The 25,448-nt window shown below is 40.1% G+C and overlaps 1 protein-coding gene across 2 annotated transcripts in view; it reads left to right on the forward strand.

Annotated features, from left to right (window-relative positions):
* Positions 1-25,448, forward strand: part of syt3 (synaptotagmin III) — a 170,069-nt gene that overhangs the window by 12,170 nt on the left and 132,451 nt on the right. The window contains exons 2-3 of one of the 2 annotated variants that reach the window (XM_061981388.1): positions 21,224-21,354; positions 24,975-25,305. In XM_061981388.1, the coding sequence (XP_061837372.1) occupies positions 25,155-25,305 (151 nt within the window). In that variant the 5' untranslated portion in view covers positions 21,224-21,354; positions 24,975-25,154. Of the gene's footprint in view, positions 1-21,223; positions 21,355-23,753; positions 25,306-25,448 lie in introns of those variants that run through there. The other variant, XM_061981390.1, reaches the window with a different exon arrangement.

Below are 25,448 nucleotides of genomic sequence, written 5' to 3' on the forward strand. Positions count from 1 at the left end.
AAAGCCCACATACGGGCAAGGAAAACTCACCCCAGTGGGACGTCGATGTGAATGACTATGAGAAACCTTGGAGAGGACCGCATATGTGGGTAACCCCCCCCCTCTAGGGGAGACCGAAAGCAATGGATGTCGAGTGGGTCTGACATAATATTGTGAGAGTCCAGTCCATAGTGGATCCAACATAATAGTAAGAGTCCAGTCCATAGTGGGGCCAGCAGGACACCATCCCGAGCGGAGACGGGTCAGCAGCGCAGAGATGTTCCCAGCCGATGCACAGGCGAGCGGTCCACCCCGGGTCCCGACTCTGGACAGCCAGCACTTCATCCATGGCCACCGGACCTGTGCCCCCCCCCTCAAGGAAAAGGGGAGCAGAGGAGAAAAGAAAAGAAACGGCAGATCAACTGGTCTAACAGGGGGGCTATTTAAAGGCTAGAGTATACAAATGAGTTTTAAGATGGGACTTAAATGCTTCTACTGAGGTAGCATCTCTAATTGTTACCGGGAGGGCATTCCATAGTACTGGAGCCCGAATAGAAAACGCTCTATAGCCCGCAGACTTTTTTTGGGCTCTGGGAATCACTAATAAGCCGGAGTTCTTTGAACGCAGATTTCTTGCCGGGACATATGGTACAATGCAATCGACAAGATAGGACGGAGCTAGACCGTGTAGTATTTTATACGTAAGTAGTAAAACCTTAAAGTCACATCTTAAGTGCACAGGAAGCCAGTGCAGGTGAGCCAGTATAGGCGTAATATGATCAAACTTTCTTGTTCTTGTCAAAATATATAATATATGGGCTTATTGTTCTTCCACCATAGAAGTGGGTCAAAATCTAGTTTTTAAAAAGTTAAAGTTAAAGTACCAATGATTGTCACACACACACTAGGTGTGGCGAAATTATTCTCTGCATTTGACCCATCACCCTTGATCACCCCCTGGGAGGTGAGGTGAGGGGAGCAGTAGGCAGCAGCGGTGGCCGCGCCCGGGAATCATTTTTTGGGTGATTTAACCCCCAATTCCAACCCTTGATGCTGAGTGCCAAGCAGGGAGGTAATGGGTCCCATTTTTATAGTCTTTGGTATGACTCGGCCGGGGTTTGAACTCACAACCTACCGATCTCAGGGCGGACACTCTAACCACTAGGCCACTGAGAAGGCAATATGGACTTATATCTGCTGCTATAAAAACATTTGTTATTGCTTTTAGATTTGCAACTAATCGTCGGACTCGTCATTTACCCTGGAGTCCGGAGCTGTGGAGACCCACTGCCGGGTAGAGTGAAGGGTGAAACCTCCGTCCTCCATTGTTGTATCGCGCAGCCAAAGTGTTCCCAAACGGGAGATCTTAACGAGGCAGGAGGGTCTTCCAGCTCTGGCTTTTACATTTTGTCCTAGCCCGGTCATTGTCCTACTCGTTCGGTACATCTTCGAACCGAACCAAAACCCCCTTACCGAAACGGTTCAATACAAACACACGTACTGTTACACCCCGAGTGTTTATATTAGGGCTGGGCGATATTGCCTTTTATTAATATCTCGATATTTTTGGGCCATGTCACGATACACGACATACAGGTAAAAGCCAGTAAATTAGAATATTTTGAAAAACTTGATTTATTTCAGTAATTGCATTCAAAAGGTGTAACTTGTACATTATATTTATTCATTGCACACAGACTGATGCATTCAAATGTTTATTTCATTTAATTTTGATGATTTGAAGTGGCAACAAATGAAAATCCAACATTCCGTGTGTCACAAAATTAGAATATTACTTAAGGCTAATACAAAAAAGGGATTTTTAGAAATGTTGGCCAACTGAAAAGTATGAAAATGAAAAATATGAGCATGTACAATACTCAATACTTGGTTGGAGCTCCTTTTGCCTCAATTACTGCGTTAATGCGACGTGGCATGGAGTCGATGAGTTTCTGGCACTGCTCAGGTGTTATGAGAGCCCAGGTTGCTCTGATAGTGGCCTTCAACTCTTCTGCGTTTTTGGGTCTGGCATTCTGCATCTTCCTTTTCACAATACCCCACAGATTTTCTATGGGGCTAAGGTCAGGGGAGTTGGCGGGCCAATTTAGAACAGAAATACCATGGTCCGTAAACCAGGCACGGGTAGATTTTGCGCTGTGTGCAGGCGCCAAGTCCTGTTGGAACTTGAAATCTCCATCTCCATAGAGCAGGTCAGCAGCAGGAAGCATGAAGTGCTCTAAAACTTGCTGGTAGACGGCTGCGTTGACCCTGGATCTCAGGAAACAGAGTGGACCGACACCAGCAGATGACATGGCACCCCAAACCATCACTGATGGTGGAAACTTTACACTAGACTTCAGGCAACGTGGATCCTGTGCCTCTCCTGTCTTCCTCCAGACTCTGGGACCTCGATTTCCAAAGGAAATGCAAAATTTGCATGGTTGGGTGATGGTTTGGGGTGCCATGTCATCTGCTGGTGTCGGTCCACTCTGTTTCCTGAGACCCAGGGTCAACGCAGCCGTCTACCAGCAAGTTTTAGAGCACTTCATGCTTCCTGCTGCTGACCTGCTCTATGGAGATGGAGATTTCAAGTTCCAACAGGACTTGGCGCCTGCACACAGCGCAAAATCTACCCGTGCCTGGTTTACGGACCATGGTATTTCTGTTCTAAATTGGCCCGCCAACTCCCCTGACCTTAGCCCCATAGAAAATCTGTGGGGTATTGTGAAAAGGAAGATGCAGAATGCCAGACCCAAAAACGCAGAAGAGTTGAAGGCCACTATCAGAGCAACCTGGGCTCTCATAACACCTGAGCAGTGCCAGAAACTCATCGACTCCATGCCACGCCGCATTAACGCAGTAATTGAGGCAAAAGGAGCTCCAACCAAGTATTGAGTATTGTACATGCTCATATTTTTCATTTTCATACTTTTCAGTTGGCCAACATTTCTAAAAATCCCTTTTTTGTATTAGCCTTAAGTAATATTCTAATTTTGTGACACACGGAATTTTGGATTTTCATTTGTTGCCACTTCAAATCATCAAAATTAAATGAAATAAACATTTGAATGCATCAGTCTGTGTGCAATGAATAAATATAATGTACAAGTTACACCTTTTGAATGCAATTACTGAAATAAATCAAGTTTTTCAAAATATTCTAATTTACTGGCTTTTACCTGTGTATATATATATATATATATATATATATATATATATATATATATATATATATATATATCAGGCCCGGCCCTAACCAATCTGGCGCCCTAGGCAAGATTTTAGGTGGCGCCCCCCCACATCGGCAGTGAAGTGTATATACTCACAAGAAACCGAATAGCTTTGTCTTTGACCTTTTTTTTTTTTTACTTACAACTATACCTAATATATAAAGGGGTGGACAAGTGACTATTACCTGCAGGGCAAACATTAGCTAACCAGAAGGCAATAACAATGTAAACAAAAAACACCTGCTTAAAAGATCTAATGTCCCTGAGGAATGTAAGGTGGGAGTACTGTAATTACCTAACGTTACATTATTATTTTCCATAACAATTTAGCCCCCTCCACAATATTAACCCGACGTTAAAACAGAACTAGCTATTTATTGATTAGCAATTGCCGAATCATGTAACATTAGCTTAATGCTAAAAAGCCAGGTTACTATCAAATTCTGTAACAGACAAATAATTTCTTGTAGGCTAACGTTACCTACCTGCTAACTCTGTCTTTTCTCGTTTCTACTCCTATTCTTTTCTCTTTTTTCTTCCCTGGGCACCTGACAGTTTTGGCCGTTTTGACATCTTGTGTTGATTTTTTGATGTGGTGACGTCCAAAAAGAGTCATGATACGGGAAGGGAGGGGGCGCACCGTGCGGGGGAGAGGGGGGGGGGGGGGGGGGGGGGGGGGCGTAATGTTGTAACAAATAATATTTCTATTAAATAGGCTTTACTTTGCATTTTATTTAACGTGGGATTATTTTTTGTATTTAGAAATAATAATACCAACTTTTTTTTTTTTTTTTTTTTTTTTTTCCTCCAACATTTGTGGCACTGGCGTGGCGCCCCCTGATGGACGGCGCCCTTAGCATTTGCCTATACGGCCTATGCCACGGGCCGGCCCTGATATATATATACACACACACACACCTATATTATATATACACACACAATGTGTTATATATATATATATGTATATATATATATATATATATATATATATGTCTTAATATTTGAATTTGAACAAGCAACCCCCCCGTACCAAAAAGCCCTTGATGAAAGCGGATACAATTTCACCCTCACCTATGAACCCACGCCAGGAAACCAGCCAAAAAAGAACAGAAAACGAAACGGCATCATCTGGTACAACCCCCCATACAGCAAAAACGTCTCAACGAACATTGGACACAAATTCCTCAACCTGATTGACAAACACTTTCCCAAAGACAACAACCTAAGAAAAGTATTCAACAAGAACAACATCAAATTGAGCTACAGCTGCATGAACAATATACGACAAATCATCTCAAACCACAACAAAACAATTGCAAATGAGCCGTCGACCCCCAGTCAGAACGACTCCAAAACCAACAAAGCATGTAACTGTCGAAAGAAACCTGATTGCCCCCTCAACGGGGGATGCTTACAAACATCAGTTGTCTACCAATCTAAGGTAATACGCAAGGACATTAACACATCCGACACATATGTAGGATTAACCGAGGGTGAATTCAAAACCAGATGGAACAACCACAAGGCTTCTTTCAGGAACAAAAACCTGCGAAATACCACAGAACTCAGCAAACACATTTGGGACCTCAAAGACAATAATGTTGAATATTCAATAACATTCTTGCATCCAGCACACCTTACAATAGTGGTAATAAAAGATGCAACCTATGCTTGAAAGAGAAACTGTTTATTATCTACCGTCCAGACCTGTCATCCCTCAACAAGCGCAGCGAAATTGTAACAACATGCCGCCATAGACGGAAACACCTCCTAGGTAACACATGAACCAATCACCACGCCCCTAGGCCAGCCTGTACCCACCCACTCTGTGCCCTATATAAACCATGGTATGCGAATGCTCCCATTAAAATCTCCTGACGATTGAGGGTACCCCCCTCATGAAACAGGCCTGTAGAGATGAAATAGTCTTGTGATTTTTTTCCCCCACACATACATATATATATATATATATATATATATATATATATACACACACACAATGTGTTATATACATATATATATATATATATATATATATATATATATAACACATTGTGTGTGTGTATATATAATATAGGTGTGTGTGTGTGTGTATATATATATATATATACACACACACATAAATGTGTATATATATATAAACTAGGGCTGGGCGATATATCGATATACTCGATATATCGCGGGTTTGTCTCTGTGCGATATAGAAAATGACTATCGTGATATCTGAGTATACGTTCTCACGCAGTTGCTTTTAGCTGCGGGGCATTAAACTGCATGCGTTTCTCACTCTTTCCTGTCTCTCCTTCTCACAGGGACTTAAAACCATTTGTTTTAAACTTGAGACTTGGGCCATAGTTGGTTTTAGCTGTGTGTTAAAGCTGATAGTAATTTCTGACAAAATAGCTTATTAATTATTACATCATTCTGTACAGAGGGCCCAAAGGAAAACGAGCCGCGGGCTGAAAATGCCCCCCCCCACCTCATTTAGGACACCTCATATTCAATGTTCCATTCTTGTAGATTTCAAGGATTTGTCCAAAAACTCCATATAGGCGAGCGAGTGGATCCAAACATAAACATCTGCAGGTCTTTACGGCCTCTTAGATTGAGGACGTAATAGCCGGATGGAGACATTAAATACGATAGCCGGAGCTCGTTAATGATTCATTCCAGGTCATTGACTGAACTTTTAGCCTCATTTACGCCTTCACTGATGAGCCTTTCCGCCTATTTTCTCCTAAAATGTATATCATAATCTGACCGGCTATTATCCCCTGTGACGTCCTCTTTTATGTGCGGCGTAATGAGACGGTGACTTTGCTCGTCCAATCGCTCGGTGACCTTAGCAGTAGGCCGGCGAGCATCGTGCGGCTCTCTGTATCGATCCCGAGCTGCGTGGCAGTCAATGGAGCGTCCGTGGGAGGGTTTTTGTTGCTGTCTGCTCCAGTAGCGTGTACACAAAGGGGGGTTAGCTTCCTGCTAGCTGCGGCCGAGTGGTTAGCCCTTTTATCAGCCGGGAAACCATATTTGGTAACTTGAGTCTTTATGACGGACCTTGCAAACCTCAACTGTGAGGCTGGAGAACCACATTCTTTCTCACAGTCAATCAGCAAAAACAATGAAGACAGAATAACACTACAGTCGCCCCTCCTTTGGGTCAGGTTCCGCAAAATAGGGTCATTTTTAGTGAATGTAATATTTTCATAAATTGTATGTGTGGTAGAGATGCGCGGTTTGCGGACACAACCGCGGAGTCCGCGGATTATCCGCGGATCGGGCGGATGAAATTTAAAAAAATAAGATTTTATCCGCTCGCGGGTCGGGTCGGGCGGATTAATTAGATTTTTTTTTTTTTTTTTTTTTTTTTTTTTTTTTTTTTTTTTTGCGGGTGGCAGTTAAACCAATTGGGAAATATATATACATAGTTAAATGTTGTTACCCACATACGAAAAACGAGCAGGCACCTGCTGCATATGCCACAACAGAAGAAAAAAAAAGAAAAGAGATGGACACTTTTACGGAGCGGAGAAGGGACGCCTCGCCGGGGTCCGGGACCGAGGCCCCTTCCCCCGAGAGGGCCCCACCGGGAGCCGTAGCTGAGGCGATCCGCGAGAAGGGCCCGACGCACGTCCAGGGTCACTACCGCGCCCACCGCACCGACACCCCGCCTCGTCCGCTTTCGCCGCGGCCGGCGTCACGCGCAGCAGGTAAGCAGCTTACCTGCCCGCCACCCCCGTGGCCGGGGGCTCGTAACATGGGTCACTCCGCGCGCTCCGCCCGCGCAGCTTACCTGCTTGCCACCCCTGTTGCCGGGGGCGCGTAACAGGGGTCACTCCGCGCAGTGCGCTCACGAAAGGGGTGGGGCTCACCCTGGTTGATATAGAGAGCAGGACGGTGGCCATGGAATTTCTTTTAAGGTTTGTGATAAACCATCAAACTCATTCGTTAAAAGGACTCTATAGTAATATAAAGCGAAATTTTCTGGACATTATCATGCAAGAAAAGTTTATTTTTGGGATCGCGATCACCGCGTAATGATTTTTAAAGGTTGCATTACATTATTAACTGTCCCATGTGATCAGCCAGTGCGATTGGAAGTCCATGCTCAATTATTGCCTCCGTAAATAAAACTTTGGCATTTATCACATCCAAAGAATCTGTTTGGGCGACGAAAAACGTTGAAAGTTTTCCACTTGTATCGCTAGCAACGGCATTAGACTTGTGTTTTTTTGTCCCAACGTGGTCTTTTACATCGCTAATTCCTCCATGTCCGATCGAAAAATTTTGTCTGCACAAGGTGCAATTCGCGTAGTTTTCACCCTTTTTTTTTTTTTTAATTAATATTAGATATATAACAACGGGCGGATGGCGGGCGGATGCAGTTCTGATCAAACGTTACATCGGGTGGATGGCGGATGGATGACGACTTTCTGACGCGGTTGCGGATGAGATAAATTGCCTATCCGCGCATCTCTAATGTGTGGGCCATGTTTGTAGTTTTCATCTTCAAAACCAATTTTGGTAGAAATGTTGTGTGAATGCTGAAGAGCCAAAGCTGACCTGAAATGCTAACAGTTAGCACGCTGGCCTGATAGCGTCAAGTAACAAAAAAAAAAGCAAAATGAGTGAAAAAAGCTTGCGTGCTAACATGTTCACAATAAAATGCTTACAGTTAGCATTCGTGAAATACCAAAATATATGACACTGAGGTGTATACCTGCTAAAAAAAAAAAAAGCTAGCATGCTAATGTTAGCACTAGGGTTGTACGGTATACCGGTATTAGTATAGTACCGCGATACTAATGAATCATATTCAATCCAATCCAATCCACTTTATTTATATAGCACATTTAAACAACAAAATGTTTCCAAAGTGCTGCACAACAATATTAAACACAATTAAAAACAATATAAAATAAATGTGATTAAAAACAATTTCAAAGGGTAAAACCAATTAAAACAGTAAATAGAAAGCAAAAGCAAAATTTTAAAAACACAGAGGACAACAGAGGACCACACAACTCACGTAGTGTTAAAAGCCAGAGAATAAAAGTGGGTCTTAAGACGAGACTTAAAACACTCCACTGTGGGAGCAGTTCGAACATGGAGGGGCAGAGTGTTCCAGAGCTTAGGGCCGACCACAGAGAAGGCCCTGTCTCCCCTGGTTTTAAGTCTCGTCTTGGACACCACGAGCTGGAGCTGGCTCTCGGACCTCAGAGCGCGCGCAGGATTGTAAGTTTGGATGAGGTCCGAGATATACTGAGGTGCCAGTCCATGTAAAGCTTTAAAAACAAACAGCAAGGTTTTAAAATCAATTCTAAAATGAACAGGGAGCCAGTGCAAACTCTCAAGGATTGGGGTTATATGCTGGCGTCTCCTGGCCCCTGTTAAAAGTCGTGCTGCCGCATTCTGGACTAACTGCAACCGGGAGAGAGCTTTTTGGCTAATGCCAGCATAAAGTGCATTGCAGTAGTCCAGGCGACTTGAAATAAAAGCATGCACGACTTGTTCAAAAAGGTTAAAAGATAAAAACGGTTTTACCTTTGCTAAAAGACGATATTCGGTACTATACCGCCTCTGAAAAGTACCGGTCCGCCAAAATGAACAAGTAGATTGATCATTTATTTTCTACCACTTGTCCTTAACCCTGTAACACCCCTTGTTGTAAAATTACAATGTTTCCTTTAACCATCCTAAAAAACAATCTGTTATATTTTTTTTTTTACCACAGCTACATAGTCATTAGGTCCTATTGTTCAGTCTCACAAGGCTATTGGATCGTACATTTGTTTATAAGTCAAGCCTTCTGGCCATGAACTCACACAACCTCAAGGTTTCCTTCGGACAAAAATCCATTTGTTTCTTTGGACTGGATTCATCAGATTCAAGTAATTAAAATGTTTTTTTTGTTGTTGTTTTTTTGGTTGTCTGGAGCATGTACATACGTAGTTATTGTGGAATAGATGCATCAAATTTCATTTAGAGCTTGTTCTATAATTGTTGCAATTATAAAAGAGGAGGAAAAAGTGTTTTTTAAGAGTTTGATCTTGTTTCATATTTTTTGTATTTATAATAAATGACTTCGTAAAAATATAACTAATGTGTGATTATTATTAATGGTATATACCGTTATGGGGCTAAGTAAGCAATCAACCCTGCAAATGAACCCTTAGTTGTTCAGACAACGTGAGTACAAATACAGAAATTCTGCTCCCATCAAAGCCCAATGTTGTAATATTACAAAATTTCTCTAAAAACAAACATAAACATTTTTGTTTTTTTAACTCTTCAATTTCTGCATTAAATGCCTCCTACAACAACATCTGAAAGGTCAAAAACGTTTTTTTTTAGGTTTTTCTATATTTGGGTCTTACAGGGTTAATAATTGTGACAAACTAGTAGAATGGAAAATGACACAATATCTTACTGCATATGTCAGCAGACTAAATTAGGAGCCTTTGTTTGCTGACTTACTGCTAAAAGACAAGTTGTCTTGTATGTTCACTATTTTATTTAAGGACATTAAACTTATGTTTAATGTACTTTTTTGTTAAAATAAAGCCAATAATGCAAATTTTTGTGGTCCCCTTTTATTTAGAAAAGTACCAAAAACATAAGTTTAAAAAATAGTAATTAGTAGTTAGTAGTAACACTAGTTAGCACACTAATTTACTAACATGCGTCAAGCACCAAAATATAATACCCTTTTATGTATACCTGCTAGCATGGTAATGTTAGCATACTGACTCTGGTGTATACCTAAAAACATTGCCAAAAGAGCTAACCCACTAAGGTTAGCATGCTAACAGGTAGCATTTGTCAAGTAACTAAATTTTTGACACTGAGATGTATACCTGCAAAATTTGCAACATAAAAATCTGTCAATCCAATATAAGAATGCTAACAATTGTGCCGCGGACCGTTAAGAAATTAGCTAAGGGTCGCACTTTGGACCGCCTTGAGTTAGTGCAGGTGTCGGCAACCCGCGGCTCCGGAGCCGCATGCGGCTCTTTGATCACTCTGACGCGGCTCAGCTGCATACTTGCCGACCCCCTCGATTTTCCCGGGAGACTTCCGGATTTCAGTGCCTCTCGCAGAAATCTCCCGGGATTGATATTCTCCGATTTTCACCTTTACAATAATAATAAGGGTGTACCATGATGGTACAGCATTTAGCGCCCTCTACAATCTGTATAAACAGCGTGCCAGCCCAGCCTCTTGTTATATGCATCTTCTGCTCGTACACGTAAGTGACAGCGAGGCATACTTGGTCAACAGCCACACAGGTTACACTGACGGTGGCCATATAAAACAACTTTAACACTCTTACTAATAACGCGCCACACTTTGAACCAAAACCAAACAAGAATGACAAACACATTTCGGGAGAACATCTGCACCTTAACACAACATAAACACAACAGAACAAATACCCAGAATCCCATGCAGCCCTGATTCTTCCGGGCTACATTATACACCCCTGCTACCACCAAACCCCGCCCCCGCCCCCACCCCAACCCACCCCAACCCTGCTCTTTGACTGGTAAAGTTTGCCGACCCCTGAGTTAGTGCATACAAAGACTGTTTATGACCCTTTAAATGTGTGTTGTTGTTTTTTTTTACATAATTAGAGCCTTCTAAACTTGAAATAACAGCTATATAGTCACATTTACACTGGTTTCACCCAATAGAGTAGCCATGAGCCTATGGTCGTCACCCGGCCACTACAATACGTCTACTACCTGGAAATACTTCATCACACTCTGGGTAATTCTTCGAAGTGAGACCTGTTTTAATTTGTTTCACACACAAATTACACACCACATGGCATCTGTGATACAACCTTTATGTACCGTAGTGAAGTGAACCAAAAATATATTGTGTGCTGGGAACTTTAGTGTAAATACTTTCCTTTGCCCCCCTCCCCCGTCTTGTCTCCTCGATCCTGGCGTTTGAGGCGGCGTCTCTTTGTGCCAGACAGCCATTGCTCAGATTGAGACTTCAGAGTAGAAAAGTCACTCAGACAGATTTACTGTCCTAATGGGAGGGCGCAGGGGGGCGGGGCTAGACCTTAGCAATATTGGATCTTTTTCCTTTCCCCAATTTTGGATTTGGCTGCGCTGTCACGGACGGATAAATAGACTTAAGTGGTTCTCCTTTAGACGGACAGACTGTTCAGACGTGACTATTCAAAGCCAGCAGGAGCGTTTCTCCGTTTGGATCTTGTTGTGAGTGAAATATGTCGGCGGCCTTTTTATGCGCTGATTGATGGGCGCAGCCATAAGGAGCACTTTGGCGAGGAGCTGTCACTCGAAGACGGACGTCTCCTTGAATGACACGCGTCGGACGATCAATAGTCCTTCATCTTAGCCACTGCTCGTGACCTCCCGCCGTTGTTTTGCCTTCGACTTATTCCCGCCCACCAGGCTGGACTCATTGGACACAGCATTAGGCACACCTGCAAGCTAAAATCATGCTTTAAATATGACTACTAATCTAACAATATCCTCCTGAGATTCAATGTCCACTGCAGTGGACATTTTTCTGCCGTATTTTTTAGTGTGGAATGTTAGAAAAGTGGCCTTAAAGTGAAATTTGTCAGAAAACATCAGTAGGTAGGAAAAACACTAACCTATTTATCAGAGGTGTGGACTCGAGTCACATGACTTGGACTCGAGTCAGACTCGAGTCATGAATTTGATGACTTTAGACTCGACTTGACAAAATGTAAAAAGACTTGCAACTCGACTTAGACTTTAACATCAATGACTTGTGACTTCACTTGGACTTGAGCCTTTTGAATTGACATGACTTGCTACTTTCCCACAAAACCCAAAGATGAAAAAGTTATCCGGGAGCGCTCCGTATTTTTCATTGTGTACTTGTCTATCAGCGTTGCGTGTGTCAGCTGGTGTGGTCTCAGTACAACAGCCAATCAAATTAGATCTACTTTGTTTTCATCACACAGCATTCATCCAATCAAATTGCAGGACAACCAACGAAGAAGACATGTCCAAACCACACGCCAGTGAACAAAAAATGATACCTAAAATAATTTTGTTTGGGTATAAAAATTACGAGGTGGTCAACACAAAACGGTTTGCAGTATGCAACACATGCGGTTCGAAAATTACTGATGGGAGAGGCAACAACTTCCAACTTCGTCCGGCATTTGAAGTTGCACAAAGAACGGTAAGTTTTGAATGTAAGATAACGTTTATTGGCTAAGTAACGTGACTTTTATTTGCTGTGTAGTTAAATCAGTGAGGCTGTAAACTCACTGCTAACGTTATAACGTTATTGCAAACACGGGAATCTGTTGCAGTTCACTACCTTATTCATACTTTTTGTTCAGTGATTTTTTAAGCAGGGTTACGTTAGTCAATATATCACGCGTATTTTAGCCACCTAAAAAAAGACAAAAATAGTAAAATAAAGGTCAGTTAAAATGTATACTATATTATGAATATGTGTACCGTTTTAGCTAGCTTTCTGACATACTGTTGGTTGTTTACCTCAGTGGTCCCCAACCACCGGGCCGCGGCCCGGTACTGGTCCGTGGATCGATTGGTATCGGGCCGCACAAGAAATATTTTTTTTTCTTTTCTTTTTTTAATTAAATCAACATAAAAAACACAAGATACACTTACAAGTAGTGCACCAACCCAAAACAACTCTCTCCCCCCTTTTGTTCTGGGCATTGAACATGAAGACTCTTCCTTCACTGTTCCGAGTGGCCATGAGAGTCTTGGCAGTGCCTGCCTCCAGTGCTCCAGTGGAGCGAGTTTTCAGCCATGGTGGCATCATACTACGCCCCCATCGTGCACAAATGACTGACAGACTCTTGGCTAATTTGGTCTTTTGCAAATGCAATGCAGCATAGGGCCCTGACATATAAAAAGTACAACTTTTTTTGTTATGTTCACGTATATGTCATGTTTTTTCAATGTTAACACTTTTGTACAAATAAGTACATTTGCACTTTATTTTTCAATGTGTTTGTTCTGTAAAGGAATGAGTTAATGTTTAAAATGACTGGTTAATAGTGCTATTATAAAGTGCAATGTTAGCACAATTTTCTTTCCTGCAATTTAAAATGCACTTGTTTTAATAAATAAATACAGCGTTTGAAAAGCATACACAATCTGTGTTAATATATTAGTCTGTGGTTAAAAGGACTTGAAAGGACTCGAAACTCAAAATGCAGGACTTAGGACTTGACTTGAGACTTTCCAGTCTTGACTTTGGACTTGACTCGGGGCTTGCCTGTCTTGACTCGGGACTTGACTCGGACTTGAGGGCAAAGACTTGAGACTTACTTGTGACTTGCAAAACAATGACTTGGTCCCACCTCTGCTATTTATCCTTAACTGTCTGGAATGGACTTAAGCTGTCTTTCAGTTGAAGCGGAGTTGTAATTGTTCTTTTGGCGACACATAGTGGCAATTAATGTACAGATGTCCGATAATGGCTTTTTTGCCGATATCCGATATTCCAATATTGTCCAACTCTTAATTACCGATTCTGATATCAACCGATACCGATATATACAGTCGTGGAATCAACACATTATTATGCCTAATTTTGTTGTGATGCCCCGCTGGATGCATTAAACAATGTAACAAGGTTTTCCAAAATAAATCAACTCAAGTTATGGAAAAAAATGCCAACATGGCACTGCCATATTTATTATTGAAATCACAAAGTGCATTATTTTTTTTAACATGCCTCAAAACAGCAGAGACATTTGAGACAATTTGAGACATGCTCTCCCTGAGAGAGCATGAGGAGGTTGAGGTGGGCGGGGTTGAGGTGTGAGGGGGTAGGGGATAGCGGGGGGGTGCATATTGTAGCGTCCCGGAAGAGTTAGTGCTGCAAGGGGTTCTGGATATTTGTTCTGTTGTGTTTATGTTGTGTTACTGTGCGGATGTTCTCCTGAAATGTGTTTTCCATACTTGTTTGGTGTGGGTTCACAGTGTGGCGCATATTTGTAACTGTGTTAAAGTTGTTTATACGGCCACCCTCAGTGTGACCTGTATGGCTGTTGACCAAGTATGCGTTGCATTCACTTGTGTGTGTGAAAAGCCGTAGATATTATGTGACTGGGCCGGCACGCAAAGGCAGTGCCTTTAAGGTTTATTGGCGCTCTGTACTTCTCCCTACGTCCGTGTACACAGCAGCGTTTTAAAAAGTCATAAATTTTACTTTTTGAAACCGATAATTTTGAAACCAATACAGATAATTTCCGATATTGCATTTTAAAGCAATTATCGGCCGATAGTATCGGCCGTCCGATATTATTGGACATCCCTAGTTGAATGATGAGGACGCGTTTGTTACTGGATACTTTCTAATAAGCCCTGGATACTTTGTGTTTGTAAGTAATATGCAACTATGAATATTATATTTACAAATGTGCTGTTTTACACTGCAATATTGTTCAACTAGTATTACGTACAGTACAGGCCAAAGGTTTGGACACACCTTCTCATTTCAATGCGTTTTCTTTATTTTCATGACTATTTACATTGTAGATTGTCACTGAATGCATCAAAACTATGACACCTGTGAAGTGAAAACCCTTTCAGGTGACCTACCTCTTGAAGCTCATCGAGAGAATGCCAAGAGTGTGCAAAACAGTAATCAGAGCAAAGGGTGGCTATTTTGAAGAAACTAAAATATAAAACATGTTTTGAGTTATTTCTAGGGATGTCTGATCATGGCTTTTTGCCGATATCCGATATTCCGATATTGTCCAACTCTTTAATTACCGATACCGATATCAACCGATACCGATATCAACCGATATATACAGTCGTGGAATCAACACATTATTATGCCTAATATGGACAACCAGGTATGGTGAAGATAAGGTACTTTAAAAAACAAATAAATAAATAAAATAAGATAAATAAATTAAAAACATTTTCTTGAATAAGAAAGAAAGTAAAACAATATAAAAACAGCTACATAGAAACTAGTAATGAATGAAAATTAGTAAAATTAACTGTTAAAGGTTAGTACTATTAGTGGACCAATCATGTGTGCTTACGGACTGTATCCCTTGCAGACTGTATTGATATATATTGATATATAATGTAGGAACCAGAATATTAATAACAGAAAGAAACAACCCTTTTGAGTGAATGAGCGTGAATGAGTGTAAATGGGGGAGGGAGTTTTTTGGGGTTGGTGCACTAATTGTAAGTGTATCTTGTGTTTTTTATGTTGACTTAAAAAAAAAAAAAAGAATAAAAAAAAAAAAAAAACTGCCGATAATAAAAAAAAACGATACAGATAATTTCCGATATTACATTTTAACGCACATCTCCTAGTTATTTCACCTTTTTTTGTTAAGTACATAACTCCACATGTGTTCATTCATAGTTTAAATAGTGTAAATGGTCATGAAAATAAAGAAAACCCATTGAATGAGGTGTGTCCAAACTTTTGGCCTGTACTGTATGTCTAGCTTGTGTGCTACTCTGCGCTGAGCTGTTGTGTAGCTGCTAGCTCCTAGTAGCCTATACCCCAGCATGTTTACCTTTCGTAAATGACTGAGCGAATATCTGATATCAATATCCGATTGGGACACCACTACTTCAGGCATGTGAAATATAAATATAAATAACGTAGATTTTCGCGTCAAAATATCACTTTCACATTTTTTGATATTATCTGAGGGGGCGTGGCTACAGGGTAGCGTTGTCGAATGGGAAACGTTTTCTGCGTTTTTTGCATGTTATAGAACTTTTTAAATGACATTTTCAGGGACAAGCGGTAGAAAATGGATGGATGGATGGATTTGCAATGATAATAATGTTAGTAAATTATCTATTGTGTTACATGTAAGTGTCAAAAAGACGGCAAAAAGAGGTTGGTAAGTGAGAATAAATCTAAATGTAAAATATGATGTAGAAATGCACCCAATTACAGGAAATGCAGTCTTGAATTTATTAACTTTCTTTCGGGGTTTGTGCGGCAGCGCTTTGTGCTGATACAAATGTTCCCTTTTTTCCTAAATTGCCCTCTTTTTTTTGTCCTCAAAGGGTGCTCACATGCCTGCTACTTACAAATGGGGGGAGGAGGAATGCTCAATTAATGTCCACTGCAGAGGACGTTGCTTCTCAGCAGGTTCAGGTTGCTTTTGAGCTTGCATTTTGCAAACTACAACTGGACCTTCACTTTTGCCTTCTGCTGGATGTGGGCCCACATGGCCCCCCCAATGCAAGCAGACTGTAACAGTCAAAAATGAGCTTTAGGGTTGGGCGATATAAACTATTTGCCATATATATTATATCAATTTAGACCAGTGTTTCTTAACCATAGGGCCCATTGTTAGGCCGCAAGCATCACCGAGAGCAGGGATCCTCAACAGGCGGACCGCGGTCCATGTCCGGACCCAGCGACGTGTCCGTCCGGACCCAGCACGAATTATAGTAAAAAAAAAAAAAAAAAAAAAAGTTTTAATTTTTTTTAATTTTTATTATTATAATTATAATTATTATAAAAAAATATAATAATTGTATTCATCTGTGAGTTATCGCTAGCGCAAGTCAACGTTCTTCGTTGTTTTTAGTCAAATATCTCCACGTTTCGTTTACACTTCTTGTGTCTCACTCACTCCGTCCCTCTCTCTCTCTAGAGAGAGAGAGAGAGAACGCCACTCTGATTGGCTAATTCCGGGGTATGGGTTGTCATCTCGATCACAACGACGCGCTGATAGGCTGTTACCACCTGGGTCATACACATGTGCAGTGCACAGTGCATGGAACCTTTCGCTGCAGGCACACAGTTGTCTCGTATCGCTACTTCGCTAACTGTTCACTCGTCAGTCACTGAATGTGAATCAAATCACAATGGCATGCTCCAAGTTGGCTCAGGCTGGTAAAAGAAAGGTGGACAGGGAAAACCGACGTTTCAAGGAAGAATGGACAGAGCAATATGTTTTCATCCTACCTATTGCAAGTACCAGACCAATGTGTCTAATATGCAACAGTACTGTTGCTCTGGTGAAAAGTGAAAATCTGAAAGAGCACCGCGAATTTGAAGAGACATTTCCTCATGATTCAGAGCTAAGAAAAAAAGAAATCACGAGGCTGAAAAAGTCATATGAAACATCAAGCAAGATTTTTGTTAAATCTATGACACAACAACAAATAGCAACAGAGCAGTAACGTGCGGTGAGGTTGATGGCTGGTGAGGCACTGACTTCATCACAGTCAGATTTACAAACATATGAACCCTAAAGAGTATCTTATTCACCATTTGATTGGCAGCAGTTAACGGGTTATGTTTAAAAGCTCATACCAGCATTCTTCCCTGCTTGGCACTCACCATCAAGGCTTGGAATTGGGGGTTAAATCACCAAAAATGATTCCCGGGCGCAGCGCCACTGCTGCCCACTGCTCCCCTCACCTCCCAGAGTGTGATCAAGGGATGGGTCAAATGCAGAGAACACATTTTTTCAAAGTTCTTATTTATTTTTGTTTCAAAGAAAATATTTCATGTATTTTATTGGATATTTATTTTATTTTTGTTAATTTTAAGAAAATGTTAAACTACTTACCTCCTGCTACTATATAAGCTTGACCGATAATAAACGGACCCAGCCTGTTAAAAAAACAAACATTTGTGGACCTTCAAGATTTGTACTTGAGGACCCCTGACCTAGAGGGCCGCAAAAAAATATCTGTTTCTCCGCTGCGGTCAGTATGCGCCGCAGCCTTACTCTGTTGTAATACTCTCTTCCACCACTTGTGGCAGCAAAGACAATCTCAAACTGAAGAACTCTGGAGCAAAAGTCATAGAAACGTTTAAAATAAAAATACGACTAGAGTGGTCAAGCTCTATTTTCATTGACATTTTATTTTTATTGACTGTTTATTCAAGAACATATAATATATAAAACAAATATAACACCAACCCTGACCCTAACCCATAAATAGATATAATATAAAAAATAAAAAAAATTCTGAAGACATTTATTAATAATTTATTATGTATACATACATACATATATAATAAATGATGAATACATGTATTTAGAATTTATATTTATTCTATTTGATATTCATAAATAAATATAAAATACAAATAAATTGAATACTTGTATATCATTTATTATATATATATGGACATATACATATTTATTGATTATATATTTATATACATATTTATACATTTTATTATATATATATATATATATATATATATATATATATATATATATATAATAAATTATTGTATTGTATTTATTTTTATTTAGTTTTATATTTATTTTTGTTTTATTTACTTTAGTACTGTAATTTTTCAATAGGATTTTGAAAATCAATAGCAAGATTACTAATTCAATGTTAATATTTGAGCTCTTCTGTAGTGGAAAAGTTGGGCCCCGAGGTCAAAAAGGATAAGAAACCCTGATTTAGACGACGATACAACTTGTAATATTGTCGTTATATTGTGATAATGCATGTTGATTACACATTTGAGCAGTGTCCTGCAATCGACCGTGTCCTCAACGCAATGTATCGTCCTCGCGGGTGGCTAATGTCCCTCTACAGTGCAAACACAGTAATGTACGTTCCATTCCAGGACGGACGAGGGATAGCTAGCGTGCTACACTACACACCGTCGATGGACATGCTAACCGCAAGCTAGAGCTTGAATGTAAACAAGGTGGGCAAACTGATACAAATATTGACGGTAACGATACTAAGTAGGATATTATCAGGTCGATACCACAGTGGTTGCAACGACATTTAAAAATATATATATTGTCATTTTTGGTATTGTTTACAAATTCAGGAAATGAGTTCCTGGACACAGAATGACTTTTCTCATAAGTGTGATCAAAAATGTAATCATTTAATGATCTTGAAAATGTATCTCCTTGGTATTGGATCCATACCCAAATTTTTAGTACCGTCTAAAACAGGGGTACTCATTACGTCGATCGCGAGCTACCGGTCGATCTCGGAGGGTGTGTCAGTCGATCACCAGCCAGGCATTAAAAAAATAGTCCTAAAAATGAGCGATCATAAATCTTCACTATGACGTCACTTTCGTCACTTGATTGACATTCACGGCACCCGAGGGTCTTCTGAGATGACGCTGGCTGCTGCCAGCTCATTAAAATTACCGACTGGAAGGCGAAAAACACTTTATTTCAACAGACTCTGGCGCCGTATCTGTCGTCAAAACTCCAAAGACCGACTGCACAGTTGCACAATAAAAGCGCTACTTCATCCTGCCTGCGCTACCAAAATAAGAGTCTCAGGAAGCTGGCGTGCAGAAGCTAGCAAGCTACGGAGTTTGCCGACAATGTATTTCTTGTAAAGTGTATACAAAGGAGTACGGAAGCTGGATAAATAAAATGCCAAAAACCAACCACTTTCATGTGGTATTGGACAGAAAGGAGGACTTTTTTTCTCCTCCATTCGAAAATGCGGACCTTATCAGCACCACTGTCTGATTCCAATCAATGCAAGTCATCAGAATCAGGTAATACACCAACTTATATTCTTGTCTTCATGAAAGAAAGGAATCTATATGTGTTAAACATGCTTGTATTATCTTTAAACACTTTTAACTTATTAACAATATTAACTATATGTGTTAAACATGCTTGTATTATCTTTAAACACCTTTAACTTATTAACAATATTAACTATATGTGTTAAACATGCTTGTATTATCTTTAAACACCTTTAACTTATTAACAATATTAACTATATGTGTTAAACATGCTTGTATTATCTTTAAACACCTTTAACTTATTACCAATATTAACTGTGTTAAACATTCTTGTATTATCATTAAACACCTTTAATTTATTAACAATATTAACTATATGTGTTAAACATGCTTGCATTATCACTAAACATCTTTAACTTGTTAACAATATTAACTATATGTGTTAAACATGTTTGCATTATCTTTAAACACCTTTAACTTAACAATATTAACTATATGTGTTAAACATGCTTGTATTATCATTAAACACCTTTAACTTTTTAACAAAAACATATGTTTCATAAATAAGTAAATATAAATGATATATATGAATGAGGTAGATCCCCACGACTTGATCAATTGAAAAGTAGCTCGCCTGCAGAAAAAGTGTGAGCACCCCTGGTCTAAAACGTATGTAAAGTATTCAAACAGAAGAAGTGTAACTAGAGTCATGTTACGACTGAAAGTAATCAGATATTAGGAATATTAATAGTAGTTTTGATCAAATAATACAACTGAAATTGATGTAATATGTTACTGCAGCACGGTGGAACAGGGGTTAGTGCATGTGCCTCACAATACGAAGGTCCTGAGTTCAATCCCGGGCTCGGGATCTTTCTGTGTGGAGTTTGCATGTTCTCCCCGTGACTGTGTCGGTTCCCTCCGGGGTACTTTGGCTTCCTCCCACCTCCAAAAATATGCACCTGGGGTTAGGTTGATTGGCCTTAGTGTGTGAATGTTGTCTGTCTATCTGTGTTGGCCCTGTGATGAGGTGGCAACTTGTCCAGGGTGTACCCCGCCTTCCGCCCGAATGCAGCTGAGATAGGCTCCAGCACCCCCCGCGACCCCGAAAGGGACAAGCGGTAGAAAATGAATGGATGGATGGATGTTACTGCACATGTCAGCAGCCAAATTAGAAGCCTTTATAACCAATTTTGAAATAATTATATAACAATTTATATGCCAAGTGATATATTGCGATATAGATTTCACACCATATCCCTAATGAGCATGAATAGATTTGCTAAGGAAGAATTGTGATATACAGTGCTTGTGTTGTGTACCTAATGAAGTGTCCTGTAAGACTAGAAGTGTGGAGTTCTGACTCGCTTTCATTTTGACAGAATGAGTTCAAAAGTAAAGGCACGCACAGAAGTATCTTTTGGCTGAAATGAGCGGCAGCAGCAGCACCCTCAAACCCTTGACTAATTATAATTATTGAATGTAATACTCTGCTTTTAGACTCACTTTGACTCATTTTCATTCTTTTTGTTTTGAAGGCGATGTCAGCAAGCTCGCCAAGAGTCCGTCCAGGAAGTTCATGCTGATTGGTGGCAGACGAGCGCTGAAGCCCGGAGGACTAAACCGAGCTGCTTTGTGTGCTCTGTAGCAACACAAGCAGATGCTAAAGGTTACACACACACACACACACACACACACACACACACACACTTTAGGCATTAAACAGCCAAACACAAATTCCTCACTCGGGGACACACGCCATCGCCTCCATAAATTCTACAAATCTCTGAGAGTCTTCGTGACATTAAGAAGGGTTAATGAAAAGTGTTTACTTGGGCTTCGCCTTTAGCATACTACACGAACACACACACACACACACACACACACACACACACACACGTCGATATGACTTTTGATTCCTGTTTATTTGCATCCCACAAGTCGGCGCTCCTGTTCAATTTTTAAATCTTAAAGTTCGCCTTTAAGTTGCACACCTTTTCAACTAAGGTGACAACAGTTTGTGGCTGGCATTGAACACAAAATAATTTTCAAAATAAAAGTGTGCATTGAGGTTGGCATAAAAAAATTCCAAATAATTATGTTCAATCAGAACAGGGGTGTCCAAACTTCTTCCACTGAGGGCCGTACACTGCAAAATTAAAGCATGCGGGGGCCATTTTGATATTTTTAATTTTCAAAACCAATACAATGCAGGGCCGGCCCGTGGCATAGGCCGTATAGGCAAATGCTAAGGGCGCCGTCCATCAGGGGGCGCCACGCCAGTGCCACAAATGTTGGAGAAAAAAAAAAGAAAAAAAAAAAAGTTGGTATTATTATTTCTAAATACAAAAAATAATCCCACGTTAATTAAAATGCAAAGTAAAGCCTATTTAATAGAAATATTATTTGTTACAACATTACGCCCCCCCCCCCCCCCCCCCTCTCCCCCGCACGGTGCGCCCCCTCCCTTCCCGTATCATGACTCTTTGTGGACGTCACCACATCAAAAAATCAACACAAGATGTCAAAACGGTCAAAACTGTCAGGTGCCCAGGGAAGAAAAAAGAGAAAAGAAGAGGAGTAGAAACGAGAAAAGACAGAGTTAGCAGGTAGGTAACGTTAGCCTACATGAAATGATTTGTCTGTTACAGAATGTGATAGTAGCTGGCTTTTTAGCATTAAGCTAATGTTACATGATTCGGCAATTGCTAATCAATAAATAGCTAGTTCTGTTTTAACGTCGGGTTAATATTGTGGAGGGGGCTAAATTGTTATGGAAAATAATAATGTAACGTTAGGTAATTACAGTACTCACCTTACATTCCTCAGGGACATTTGTATTAGATCTTTTAAGCAGGTGTTTTTTGTTTACATTGTTATTGCCTTCTGGTTAGCTAATGTTTGCCCTGCAGGTAATAGTCACTTGTCCACCCCTTTATATATTAGGTATAGTTGTAAGTAAAAAAAAAAAAGGTCAAAGACAAAGCTATTCGGTTTCTTGTGAGTATATACACTTCACTGCCGATGTGGGGGGGCGCCATCTAAAATCTTGCCTAGGGCGCCAGATTGGTTAGGGCCGGGCCTGATACAATGTATAGATTTCTTTTTACCTATAGGGCTCCCCTCTAGTTTTTACATTTTTAAATTCATTTTTAAAAAGTGTGAATTGATTTAGAATCGGGATGAATAAGGAAAAATTGAACGACTCAGTAGACAGTGGACAATAAGAAAGCTTTATTGTGGTGGTATTAATAATCTTAAATATTATTAGTTTTAATGAATTAAAACAGTTCAGTAATTTGACAACACACTCTAAATATGTGCTTTTACTGCCATCTAGTGTCTATTTTTAAGTATGTGTGCTATAAAACAAATAAAACATCAGTACAGTATGATTTACCTTTTTTTTTTGGCTTTTTTTAGGTCAAAGCTAAAAGAAGCACTGAAAACTAGGGGTGTGAATCTTTGGGCACCTAACGATCCGATTCCGATTCCTGGGGTGACGATTCGATTCAGAATCGATTCTCGATTCAAACCGATTCTCGCAATATTTTATTTGGTGTAATTACAATAAAACTCTTTCAAAACAGGTTACAAGTTCGAAAAGCATCTTTTGGATGCATGAAGATGGTTTCAAAAATAGATTTTTATTAAAATAAACAATTTAAAAATAAATATTCTTTAGATTATTAATCGATTTAAAATCGGGATGAATAAGAAATGTGATTCGGATGTGAATCGATTTATTTGTGCACTCCTACTTAAAGCATTGGTAACATATACTTAAAATCACAGGTTGATTTAATGTTATTGGAAGAAATAAGCCTTAAAACATCGCAACTTTTTTTTAAAAGCTGCCGCGAATGCAGTCCTTTTTTAGGGCGCAGCAATCACAAACAAAAACCCTCAAAATCCTTGAGGGACTGAGTATTATGTCCCAATTGTCAGAGAACTTCCCAGCTCAGTATTGTGCTTAGACAGTGGACAATAAGAAAGCTTTATTGTGGTGGTATTAATAATCTTAAATAATATTAGTTTTAATGAATTAAAACAGTTCAGTAATTTGACAACACACTCTAAATATGTGCTTTTACTGCCATCTAGTGTCTATTTTTAAGTATGTGTGCTATAAAACAAATAAAACATCAGTACAGTATGATTTACCTTTTTTTTTTGGCTTTTTTTAGGTCAAAGCTAAAAGAAGCACTGAAAACTAGGGGTGTGAATCTTTGGGCACCTAACGATCCGATTCCGATTCCTGGGGTGACGATTCGATTCAGAATCGATTCTCGATTCAAACCGATTCTCGCAATATTTTATTTGGTGTAATTACAATAAAACTCTTTCAAAACAGGTTACAAGTTTCGAAAAGCATCTTTTGGATGCATGAAGATGGTTTCAAAAATAGATTTTTATTCAAATAAAAAATTTAAAAATAAATATTCTTTAGATTATTAATCGATTTAAAATCGGGATGAATAAGAAATGTGATTCGGATGTGAATCGATTTATTTGTGCACTCCTACTTAAAGCATTGGTAACATATACTTAAAATCACAGGTTGATTTAATGTTATTGGAAGAAATAAGCCTTAAAACATCGCAACTTTTTTTTAAAAAGCTGCCGCGAATGCAGTCCTTTTTAGGGCGCAGCAATCACAAACAAAAACCCTCAAAATCCTTGAGGGACTGAGTATTATGTCCCAATTGTCAGAGAACTTCCCAGCTCAGTATTGTCAGGACTTGATCTTGAGAGTTTGCTTTTCCAGGATGCAGCGGAAAGTTGGCACGGGCGAGACGGGAATGGAGGTACATGATTTATTTATTAACTATAAATACAAAAAAAAAGGATCAAACAAAAAGCGCGCACAGTGGCGGAGAATAAACTATGAACAATTAAACAAAAAACATTAACTGTGGCTTGACAAACAAAAACTTACTTTGCATGGAACCGGCATGAAAAAAGAGTTAGAGGCATGAACAGAGCATAAATATGGTGCGGTATGGGGTGCGAGGTCGTCAGAAAAACAAACTGAAAAACACTGAACTTAAATACTACAGACATGATTAACGAAAACAGGTGCGTGACTCAAGACGTGAAACAGGTGCGTGACGTGACAGGTGAAAACTAATGGTTGCTATGGTGACAAGACAAGGGAGTGAAAAGCCAGAAACTAAACAAAACATGACTTAAAACAAAACATGATTACACAAACATGACAAGTATTGTGCTAGAAGATTCCAGTCGAACATGGACGGTGTCGCCATGGCAACTGTGTGTGTGTTCCAGGCTAAGTGAGTCGGGCGTGTCCCTCTGTCCTTCATGGGCCCGTCTTTCCGGTCCACGTGATCCGGGACCCGAGACTCCAAAAGCCAGCAAAGCCTCTTTGCTCAACTTCCCGAGGACGGGGCGGCGAGGGCTGCGCTGCGATTGGCCGAGTGCGGGCGAGAGTGCCATGCGGATTGGAGGATGTCGGGCGACTGGGATGAAGACCTGTGCAAGAAGGCGCTGATGTTGGTGGAGGAGCTCTGCCTCAACTCTCCACGCGGGTACAGCCAGAGCGAACTGTGCCAGGAGTTCAACGACCTGCTGAGAGGACGCAACCGACAGCTGGACGCAGGTACGTCTTCCTGTCAGAGTCTGGACAACATCCTGCTGTGCGAGCTCATGCTCTTCCTCTACAGTCCTGTAGGTGGCGATGATTACACCGTTATAAAGTCAAAAAAATAACTTGCCTTTTTTCAATATTTACAAAAAACAAAA

This window comes from Nerophis lumbriciformis, linkage group LG24, assembly GCF_033978685.3.
Source record: "Nerophis lumbriciformis linkage group LG24, RoL_Nlum_v2.1, whole genome shotgun sequence".
NCBI classification, from domain to species: domain Eukaryota; kingdom Metazoa; phylum Chordata; class Actinopteri; order Syngnathiformes; family Syngnathidae; genus Nerophis; species Nerophis lumbriciformis.